At 36.1% G+C, this 12,202-nt stretch overlaps 1 protein-coding gene across 2 annotated transcripts in view; it reads right to left on the bottom strand.

The window, feature by feature from the left end:
* The window catches only part of centrocortin (cerebellar degeneration-related protein 2-like), a 31,524-nt gene that overhangs the window by 2,482 nt on the left and 16,840 nt on the right, over positions 1 to 12,202 (bottom strand). For both annotated transcript variants that reach the window (XM_028312248.1, XM_028312247.1), the window contains exons 2-5: positions 3,732 to 3,844; positions 2,613 to 2,761; positions 1,222 to 1,665; positions 452 to 626 (exon numbers count right to left, since the gene is read on the bottom strand). In XM_028312248.1, coding sequence (XP_028168049.1) covers positions 452 to 626; positions 1,222 to 1,665; positions 2,613 to 2,761; positions 3,732 to 3,844 — 881 coding nt within the window. The remainder of the gene's footprint in view (positions 1 to 451; positions 627 to 1,221; positions 1,666 to 2,612; positions 2,762 to 3,731; positions 3,845 to 12,202) is intronic.

Raw genomic sequence — 12,202 nt, 5'->3', positions numbered from 1 at the left:
GTGACTCAGCGTGCCTGAACGCGATAACAAAACGTGGCGTAATGGACGTACCTTCGACTACATTCGATATATCCAAAGAAAACTACTGCAAATGCGCTTCATAATGCATATGCAAAGCATGATGATCAACATCAGGGGCAGTTGTAAAAGCATTGTCGCCTAGAAACGAGTGAAACATACCCATGAGATTTGAACAAATGTTTGCCTTTTCTTTCAATTATTGGCCATTCAAATTGTCACTTATGACTTGTGGGATTGTACTGAGATCATCAACGTAAATACAAAGATTAGTTCGGCAGGATTAGTATGTTAATCATGTTGCAAATATTGCGGAGCTGTGAGTTAATGCAGTTAATTTATCTTACAAAGTGAGAAGTTAGAAGAACAGACAGATGTACATAAGTAGAAAGGTAAGCTATAGGGGGCAATAGTAAGGTTGGGCAATACTAACGTCGAATTTGACAAGTTTGTTGGAGACGAGATCCTCGCGAGGACTGTGTTGCCCTGAGGGCGTGAGGATGAGGGAACTGATGGCACTCCGGTCGTCGTCGTCACCATCTAGCATCGAGGACATGTCATCGCCCCGCTCGACGCCCCTCAGACATCTGATGCAAAGTTGACCTTGTCTGGAAAGTAGAAAACATTCATGTAATTTTCCAATAATTAATCGAATTATTGTTAATTAACTATTATAATGAGTATTAGGTGTTATACGAAAAGTTCATGCAATTGTTTTCAAATTAATCTAATTAGGATTTAATTCTCGATCCGTTAAAGCGACTTCATTTCGATGATTGATTTCTATGATTAACACGGTAAGAATATAAATTGTTGAAAGTGCTCTGGCACGGGCAATTAAAATATTTATAGGATTTGTTGTGGGACGTCCACCTACAAGGTGGACCGACGACATCGTAAAGGTAGCAGGGAAGCGCTGGATGCAGGCCGCTACCAATCGATCAACGTGGAAAGCATTACGGGAGGCCTATGTTCAGCAGTGGACGTCCTATGGCTGACATGATGATGATGATAGGATTTGTGCAAAATTGTGATGTCACAGAAATATGGAAAAATTCCGGAAACAGTTCTTCAGCTTGGGACAGAGAGAGAAAGAGATGAAAAGAAAACCAATCGTTGAATTGTTATAGATTTGCTAGAGGTATATCACAGCCTCTATGACATAGGTACTACTGTATGAACAAGTTAGTTGGTCTAACTCACCTAACTTCTTCAAGGATCGAGAATTCCTCATGCATCGACTTGGGCTCATCCTCCCTCTGGTGCCAGTTCCTCAGCTGGTCCGTGAGTCTGTTGTTCTCCTGGACCATGGAAGCCAGCTGCTCCTCAAGCTCCGTGACCCTCCTCTGCTCTTGTGCGAACGCGACTTTGCTTTCTCGCAGCTCATCGCTTAGCCTTAACAAGTCCTCATCCTCTTTCGTCAGTTCTGGGATAGGTGCCACAGCCTTTAACGGCGTACTGCTCACTTCTAGCTTCTTTGAATTGGGCGTAGCCGGTTCAGGCTTTGTTTCTTTCTCTTTGGGTTTCTCGCTTTCAGGTTTGCGCTCGGCTCGCCGCCTGGCGATTTCTAACTGAGCGTTCAGGTCGTCGACAGACTTTTGTAGCTCCTCGCATTTGCCCTCCAACGTTTCGATGTTGGCGCACAATCTGGGAAATAGAAAGGACATAATTATAATTTACACAATGATTAATGGTTACATAGCTTCCATCGGTAATTTCGGTGAAAGTAATGAACGTTCTGGGTATTAAAGCCATAGAACACTACGTTTTAAGTTTTCCCAAGCGGCCTAATTATATCGGCCAAAAGTGTACACAATGGAGGTTCATTTGTGGAATAATTTAGCCGCTTTATGAGAAATGTGGCTGAACAATGCACGGGAAGTGAAAAACGTGGACGGACTGCGGTGCGAGTAGTGGTAAAAACTTGATGAGATAGTAACACTGACATTCCTCGGTTCCTACCTTTTAAGCGAGGTTTAGATTGCATTTTTTGCTCATTGTCACGTACTTAAGTATAATGATACCATATTTAATGCATGCATAGTGCAGGTTGTATGTATGTACTACGAGTATTGTAGCTTCTTTAGATTTGTTTTTTTTGCTCATTTGTCAGCAATTCAGATCCTCAAACTTATCGCGTTACTTTGAATCTTACTTACTGCCTTGATTTGAAATTCAAAAATAAATAAAAAATTAACTTGCTGACGCTAAGTTACCTAGTTAAAAGTTGTTGAAAAAACTCTTCTTTTAATTTTTCTTCACATCAGATGCGCACTTCCAATAACTAAACCCCAGTTTTGAGTTTTTTAGTACACATACAGATACAAATTGTAGAGTAAAAGACTCAGTTTTGACTCTTTCATGCGTTTGCGCGTTTCAGTTGTTTATTTAAAATTTAGTTTGAGAAGCGACTCTAATCGCTATGAAATTATGATTGAACGGTTTCAGCCAGTATTATAAGTAGCTCAGTTGGAAGAGCATTCGCCCAGCGAAAGGTCGTGGGTTCGATTCCCGCCTTAGGCAGTTCGATTTTTCAAGTTGTTTATTTAAAAAACAAGGATACATAATTAATTATGTTTTAATGGTAAACTCACGTTTTAATATGCTTCTTGTCTCCTGCATGGTCGACGGCGAGCCGGTGGTTCGCGCGCTCCAAGTCCTGGATGCTGACCTCCAGCTGTTCGTAGATCCTCAGTCTTGAGTCATTCACCTCCCGCAGTGCGACTGTTTGTTTCGTTAAGTACTGCAATGAGATACAACAGTTTTGTTAAGAATAGTGCCAGTTTCAGCGGTTCCTGAAATAGTTTCAGTTGAAGGTAGAGTCACGATGTAACGTACGAGTAAACGGTTTTTAAATGGTGACTTTACCTGCACTACAAATATTTCTAAACATCAATGAAATCTTCTACAGTGATATAATATGAAGTAGGTATTATGAAGTTTAGCAGCAAGTGGAGAAATAGAGCCCAAATATACCTAATGCTTTGTGAGTTGTTTAAAATCACTATTTATTTAAGAGTTATGATCACCAGCAATGTATTAAATAATCTGAATAGATTTTTTCAACCTCGAATAAAGCTTTCAATGAAGATCTTAATACAAATTTCACTGGACGTCATTTAATGTAGATTGCGACCTACGACTCTACTTACCTTATAACTGCCCTTTAGATGTGTTTTATACGTCTTAAAAGGGCTATTCATTCACGGTTTTCCATGTTACAAGTTATTGCTCTTTTGTTTTGCTTTTATGAGCGTTTATTACGTGGGTAAGGCAATAAACTGTACATGATGCTCTTTAATTAGTTTAACCAAGTTAAACTATTGCGTCGACTATGTTAATTGGTGCGGAAGTCGTAATAGGTACCTTAGATGGAGGGCATAATCCCTAATTGAGCATGCTCGAAGAAATGATGTGAAGATAAATTTAAATTATAAACATCATCAGTTATTTTGGTCTCCATTGCAGAAAACATGACCCTCTAAAATACTCATGAAAAACTCTCATAAAACTAATGTAGCTTTGTAAGTAGGCTTTTAAAAAGTACTTTTACACGTCCCCGTATTAACCCTGCCACTGCTTCGGGACAATAAAGGGGGCATCTAATATTGATAAAGGGTCGTGTTTTCTACCTTTGAAGGGGTAAGTAGGTACTACTTATAGGCAAATGGAGAATTAAGCCTACACATGGACAGTTGAGTCAAATATCTTACTTCGATCTCCTGTGCTTGATCCTCGATGACATTTTGATGCTGACGTAGGGCTGTCTCGAGTTCTTTATTTCGTTCCAACAACGTTTTTCCGAGTTCTGCTGCTAACTGCAAATCTGTGAACAATAAAACGGCATTGTTATTGAAAGAAAACATCCTTTTCTCCGAAGCATTACATCAAAAGACATTTAAGAAATTTTAAATTAAAATAGCAAAGCTTTTAAAGAAGCTCTACGGTCAGATCGTCTTATGTTTTCGCAGTTCAATTCTATTGTGTAGGTACTGATTCATAACGGTAGGTCGTAAATATTCATGCGACAAAGTTATTATTATGACGTCCACGTAACAACCTCGAGCCGTTACCAGAAGACGAGGTAAAAGCGCTGACGTGACAGAGATAGAACAAAAACTGGGTAATTACTCGAAATACCACCGCTTGAGAGTTCCGACGTTGCAACAGCCATGGACAGTAATTGACCACTAGCTGGCGCAACGCTATGCCTCGGACTAAGACAATACACGAGCTTTGATATATCTCGACAGCACGCGACACATTGCTAGCTCAACACTGCTCCATCAACTTCTCCATCGATCTCGAGGAGCATTGCATCAGCAACACACCGATTGCCCCGTGAAAGGCACACAGACCACTAACCTTGCCGACAGAACAAAACGTCAAAATTATTTATTGTAATATTGAGGTCAATGAATGAACCAACGTATGCCGTACTACAGGCGTTTTATAAGATGAAAGTTCCGTCTATTAAAGTGAAATTGCGACCATAATGAACGGAGAGTTATAGGAAAGTGCAAGACTGTAATCAATCGAAAAGTGCGTTACTATAAAAGTAATGCAAATTCATTCAAACCGTGGACAATATCCGCAGCCATTGTTAAATATTTGTTGCTGCTGCGTAATTATACTGATTGCAAGAAACGTGTTATTTGTAACGAGATGAATTGTAACAGAAGATGTTACTGGGGAAATATTTCTCGCTCCAAAAAACAGGCTTCACTCAATGTTTTGCGGTTGTGTGTTACAATTAATTTATTGTTTCAGTTGCATTGTAAATACCTCGACATTGAGGCGCATTGGAAATTACAGACATATTATTAAAAGCATCCTTGCCATCTGAGGTCGCAGTTGTGCATGTTTGTAGGACTCAAATATTTGTTTTAAATAATATTTTATGAGCACATAAAGGTATTATTACACAAGGTCGTGTATGTATTGCTGCAATTAGCTATGAAGCTATGAAATAATATTACTTATTATTGATTTGATTTTTTTTACAACTAATTTAACAATTAGGTAGTTATGCAAAGAAATTAACAAAAAATGTCGTATTAAGTATATGAATGATATTAACACGTTCAAAATTGCGTGATTTGCTGTCATAAAACATAACTGATTCTCATATAAAAAGCTGCTTGATGAAGTTAAAAAATATTTAAATTGGTTATGCGCCAGTGAAGACAGCACTAGTTTACGAGTATTATGTATTCTGTATCGATAAAAATCGTAACTGGACGTGTTAATTAAGACTTGTATATTATGAAAAAAAAAAACACAACCTGTCTGGTATCGGCTAAACGGGACACATTAGAATACAATTTTTTTGATAGCATATCAATTAGGTCACCGACTCTTGAAACAAAGTTTTGAACTTCGTTAGCAGTTTACAAATAACAATTAAGCTTTTCGTAATGGTTAACTTATCTTTTTATTCAGGTAACAATTTTCACGAATTTTAAAAATTTTCTTCAGTCGGCAGTTTTGTTTAATCTAAGTTTATGTTTGACAAGCTCTACCTATGATGTATTAGCTACAACAATGCGTCCTAAATACCAATTACTTGGTACCGACTTGAGAAAAGCAGCTACGGACGCGTAATACTTTCTCGCACCATTATTTCAGTACCTCTAGTACGAAAAACTTTCGAGTTCGTTTCGTTGCGTATTCAAAGTGTCATCGAAAAATTTTGTATGAAAAATTAAACAGCGCCCCCTAGGGCGGCTATAATATAGGGGGCGCTGTTTAATTTTTCATACAAAATTTTTCGATGACACTTTGAATACGCAACGAAACGAACTCGAAAGTTTTTCGTACTAGAGGTACAGATCACTTACTGATTTGATGACTCGAACTTAGTAAATCATTACAATGAGAGAGGTAATAAACAATTTAAGGGTTATTATGTACGAAACTAGGAGGCCTTGACTGCCAATGGTTGCCTGGACAAAGTTCGCGTATCAATTTTTGCACAGCATTACTAAACTCGTTTCTGACTATTTTATGGCATATGGTTGACAAAACTGTCATTGTAGGCTCTAAAATATATCTATTTAACCAATTCTTTAGTAACTTCGTTCTTATCATCTGCTGTACCTCTAGCATGAACAACTTTCGTCTTCGAATCGTTTACGTATTCGACAAAATTCGATACTCAATCTTCGAATTAAACGATAACGTGACAATTTTGATTCTCTAAATGCCTAAGTTTCGTGCAACCATTTCTCATACTAAGTTCACTTTACGACACGTTCACAAGGGCGCTGTTGTAGTTTTCGTACTAAATCTTTTGATGGCGATTCGAATAACGCAAACGATTCCAACTCGGAAAGTTTTTCGTGCTAGGCGTACTGTAATTAATAAGCATTTCGAGAAATAATTCCTACCCTAGTGTAGGTGTCTTAATGGTGCAGAAACAATAAATAGATCCACATCAAATTTCCAGCTAGAAAATATGGAATCTGTACTCAACAAAGTTATACTTAATAATGACCAATAATAACAGTAACAAGAAGCATAGTTTCTAACTTTATTAATTTAGTAATTGACTGATCTTGCTCTCAATGTAAAGACTTGGTACGCCGTTGCAGCCCGTTTATACACAGAAAATATTTCTGTTTGTGTAGTAGCTTTGGGGACTTTTATCAGCTAATCAGTACCATCTGTAAGGATTCGAATGGCTGATTGTCGAGGCATAGTCCCCTTGAGCGTTTTTTCTATCGTGTGGGTGTGTGGAATACAACTACGCACAGTCCTGATGGCGCCACTGATAATGACGGCTGTTCAATAATATCAATATATTATAATATGTAGTTTAAAAAAACAGGAAACATTAAATCAAATGAAAATTTAAAAATTTGTCTACCTGAGATCAAACTCTGGACATTCGCATCGAAAGAGTTCAAAACTAATCACTAAACTAAACTAAATCTAGACTAACGTATTTTCCATTCCTACGAGTATATTACTCAACAATACGACATTCTATGAAGTTTATTCACCGAGTAATTAAAAAGCTAGACAATAATATGTTTTATTGTATAGCTAAGTATAATTTTACTGCCTTTAATTATAATCTAAGATTACTGGTTCTGGAATAACGTCGTGTTTGTTCACATACCGTACATTTACATGACAACAAAAAAAAAAGATTAAATGGAATGGAAACAAAGAGTAAAATAAATGTTAGTTTGTATGATACCAATATAAAAATATTGAATTTAATTTCATTTTCTATCAGCTAAATGTCAGACGAGAAAGTGCGTTTCCAATTATGTAGTACTAACTAATATACAATTGTTACAACTGTAGAAAACTGTCCTTTGTATAGTAGGTACAGACAGTGTACAACTTTATACATGTGTACAAAATGGCACTTATTCCAGCTACATAAGATATCGCAATTGTAAGCTTGATGTGCTGCGTCTGTACATAGAGACAGACAATGTGAGGTCTAAGTTCAAGTGTAGACTGAAACCTCGACGCAGAATAATTGCGTTTAAGTCGTCAGTAATAATGTTTATCCAAGGTCAAAGCATAATATTATTTATAATTTTCCACGGTTATTTTCTACGGAAACAAAAATATAATTCATGCGTTAAATTCAAGTAATGTAATTTATTTTCAGGAACTAAGTTTCATAGTTTACTTACACTAAGTACCTAACTAGTAGGAGGTACATACTCGTAGTTACTACATACTGTGCATGTAACTTATGAGTACATAGTATAGCAAAAATAAATAAGAAAAACACACCAAAACATGACACAGAGTTGATAATTTAATGTAATACCTTTGTAGAGTGTAGAGTTTGCGATTTCTTATAAAAATACAATAACCTAAGATATTTATGTTCTGTTATGATACATATTTATTATCAGCAGGAGGAAAACAATTAAACAATAGTAGGCCATTAACGATATCTTGTCAAGTACTTGGAAGTAAAGCAGATAGGTAACTAGGCACTTGACCGGTAAATAATACGAGTTCACCTCGACGTGCGACTCCAAAGTTCATTCTTATTTAAATAAATTACCCAAGTATGTATTGTCTGGGAGTAAATAACAAAAGTAAGTGAATACTGATGTGTCATGCATGCAACAATGGTACATAAGTAACGAGAATAACGCCCGTATTCACAATTGTTACTATGAGGTCTCACAGTGCGCGTGGACGCACAGGGTGATACAAGAACCAATCACAGAGCTCTCTTCAACGCTGTGCGTTCGACTTGCTGCTTCACTTAAACAAGTAAGGTTGGTTTGGGCGATATGATTAAGTGTAGCCTACTATATCGCAAAATATTCTCGTAGAAGTTCAAGCAATTTTAAAGGTACACAATACACACATTGTTATATTATACGATATCATGCAAATCTCGTAAGATGAAAAGTGACATAAAATGCTTAGCTACGTTTCCTAAGATGATTTCGAGAAAAATTTTCCCAAACGCCATCATTATTTTTTCCATCATTAGCAATTGCCTCTTGAACACGCATGAAAACAAAATTTGATTTGATTTTAATTAATGGGTAGTTATCATTCTCTACGGGTGATGAGTATTTGTAAAATCATCAATCTTAATCCATATAATTGGTCTCTATAAAAACACAGTGACTTTTATACAACGATGTGTTGCAAAAGTTTTACATACTTACATGAGTTCTCTGTGCGATGACACAACAGTTCAGTTAAACTGCAGTTAGTGAATCAGGAAATTGAGAAACATGGTGTGTGATAATACGATTGGTGTCGTTACACCTAAGTATACGATTGCAATATCGTGGATTAGCTTTTGCCCGCGGCTCTACATGCGTGAAATTTTGTCTGTCACAGAAAAATTTTAACGCGCGCGTCCCTGTTCAAAAAATTGGGATAAAAACTATCCTATGTCCTTTCTGGGGACTTGAACTATCTCTATGCCAAATTTCATCGAAATCGGTTCAGTTTAGGCGTGAAATTGTGACAGACAGTTACTTTCGCATTTGTAATGTTAGTAGGGATTAAACTTTACAGGCTCTATTGCAGCGTCCATCTTTTTTATTTTGATTAGTTTCATAATTAGGTATTCAGAGCTGATTGTTCCGTGTACGATAATAATAGTCCACATTATGTACCATGTTTTTGTATAACAGTCGTCAGAATCACTTTTGTTGAAAAATAGCATCTATTACAATTGAAAAAGATGCCACAGTAGCTTGTTGTTATCTGTATAAAACAGTAAATAGGTTTGAAAAACATATTAGTGTGTTTTGTAGTCATGGTGAGTAAACGAAAAAGGTTTTAATACTTCTATCGTCTAAGAACTGGTTGTAATAATGACCGGTGGATTGTAGAGTCGGGTCTAATCTTATAACTTATCGTTGGCCGCATAACCGCTCGTAATGTGACTTTTTACTGCACCAATCTCAGTGGGTATTATTTCTTACGTACCTACTACGCATAATTGAAGTTAACAACAGTGAGTTCGGTTCTTAACCAAAAACAGGGTCACTTAGGTTTCCCTACAAAACTTTTTTAAGGCAGTCAGTCAACCGATTTTGAAATTGATGATAGTCATCACTATGCCCGAGTTGCACCATTTTACTTTGACCGTAACTATAACAACAACCGGTGTTTTTGTATGGATTTTGACAGACTTTTGACGTTTATTAAAGTCAAAGTACTTACTGGCCCTTACTGGATATTTGTTAGTTAGGCACATGTCCACTATGAATCAATAAGAATATAAAGGCAAGAATAATAGTTATCCTTTGAGATAGAATAAACGTATCAGAGAAGTCGCCTTTCAAAAGAAATGGAGGAGACATATTGTCCCTACCGGTGAGCAGGGATCGCTGTGATACTGTGGCTTAATAATAATTGTGGTAGCGCATTTTCTTACATAACTTTTCAATTCCTATCATTGGAGGTCCGAAAATATTTCTCATACAATTTGATACCATAATGATCATTCTTCATAAAAAATTTAAAACCTACATATGTAAAAACATAATCATTGATATTCATAATATCACTAATCATACACTTCGTTTTTACTAATATTTGTTTTCATATATTTTTCTATACTAATGATCGAAACTCATAATCATTCGAATAAATAACTATAATATTCATAAATGTGATGTATCCTAATATTTGTTTTCATAAATTTATTACTCATAAGTGTATTTATCCATATTATTGAAAATCATGATGTCTATATTAGTATTAAATCGTATTTTAACATGAAATTAATTTGAAATGGTCCAAACAGGCAATATTTTGTGCCACAAAACTAACGTGACAGAAACGAATCGCTGCAAAACCGACTCCACGTAGTCTTGTCTGCCCTACCCCTAGAGTGTAATTTAAAAGCCGGAGGCGCGGAGGGAGGGCAGCCCTCGCCCGCTGTAACGAGGCTCAGGCGCCCGGGTGAGCTGGAGCGGCTGAGGCTGGTCGCCGAGGCGCCGAAGGCGCCGATGGCGATCCAAAAAGCCGAAGCTGCGGAAGCAAGCGTGGGCGCCTGAGCCTCGTTACGCAAGGGCGGAAGGGCTGCACATCCCGCAGCGCCGGAGACGAGGAGATACCAATGCATGCTGCATGCTTGCTTTCATGCTGCATGCTCTGCATGGTTATCTACTCTATTAAATTATATATGATTTTTTAAAGATACGAGTATGTCTGTTATAAAGTAAATTATTCTGAACAACAACATTATGAGTTGAAGTATGTTCTTAGTAACAACATTATTAATTAAAACAATATGATCAATGAATGTTATGAAGAAAAAAGATCTGAAAATAAAAATTATGTATTTAAATGGTTCTTGGTAGTAACATTATTGATAAAAAAATTATGATTACTAACTGTTATGAGCTCCGATGGTAGTAATAAAAATGTATGAATAAAAAAAGTATGAAAAATAAAATTATGAAGAGAGATTATTATGAACACAAATCGGTAGTAAGACAAAGAATAGGATTTAGAATTTTATGTGAGCCAATATAGAACCCTTAATTGTATCACCTTATTCACCTTACTTTAACGGTAACTATGACGATAACCGGTGATTTTTGTATGGAGTTTGACAGACTTTTGACGTTTGTTAAAGTTAAAGTAAGATGGTGCAATCCAGCTATGACTACATTGAAAACTAGAAATATAATTTAAGTAGCTCTACTCTTAAAATTAAAAAGCATTATGTTCTTAATATTCTGATTCGTTTAACTAAAGACTTACAGGGTATAGAGACACAGCATAATCGCTTCAATCGTCTGCTTTCACGATCAAAACTTAGTCACGACTTCTTAGTGCAATACGTTATCAGGTACCGTCACTTTCTACGATAGGTACTGATCTGCCAAAAGATTATTTACCAATAACTTTTTGGAAATGTGGAGTTAACTTTAGAATTAAAGACTCGAAAAAATCAATTTATAGTAGAGATCATGCCTACTGCGTTTTCTAGCATTAGAGGTTTTATACTCATAGGCTCATAGCTGTATAATAGGTAGATGTTTGCAGGCACTAAAGTGGCAAGAGTAGTGCTAAATGAAAATTAAAATGTTGCAATTAACGTTTTAATGTCGAAGTTTTTGCATTTTTATTTGGTTACGTCAAGTTACTAACTCCGTAGCTTTGTCTGAGATTTGTTACATTAATATTTCGGATTCTTTATTTAATTTCAGAGACACTGTTTAAACTTTTTGTGCCTTTATTTTTGCGTGAACTTGAGATTATCGCTAAAGTAGTTTTGCTTTCCTGTGCTCATAACAATAAAATATTAAATAACTACACAATAAACAACTAATTTTAGCTACTTACAAATTAATTAGCTAATTATTGTCAAAACTTCAATATATCACTTATGAATGTGCTGTTTAAACAGCGTTTGCAATTTTGGTTGTCTGCTTATCTGTCGTGAGTAAGTAATTACATTGCTATCAGTTGGGTATACGTGATAAAGGCAAAGTGCATATTGTGTTATCTCTGACAGTGCCAATATTTACTCTCTTTAGCTAACCTAAATGCATCCGTGATTGTATGGAATAGTTTGAAAGTAATGAAGCATACGAAGTAATTAACTTGTAAATATTCAAGTTTGTAATTAAGTTATTCTACTATTTTAGTGTCTATTCGTTAATGAATGCATTAAAAAGTTTACCAACTGGAGATTATTACTTTTTGCAACGAAATCCAC

Source organism: Ostrinia furnacalis, unplaced genomic scaffold, assembly GCF_004193835.3.
Source record: "Ostrinia furnacalis isolate ACB-3 unplaced genomic scaffold, ASM419383v2 OfSCF3843, whole genome shotgun sequence".
NCBI classification, from domain to species: domain Eukaryota; kingdom Metazoa; phylum Arthropoda; class Insecta; order Lepidoptera; family Crambidae; genus Ostrinia; species Ostrinia furnacalis.
The sequence above is the reverse complement of the archived record's forward strand: the minus strand, read 5'-3'. Positions and strand labels throughout refer to the sequence as shown.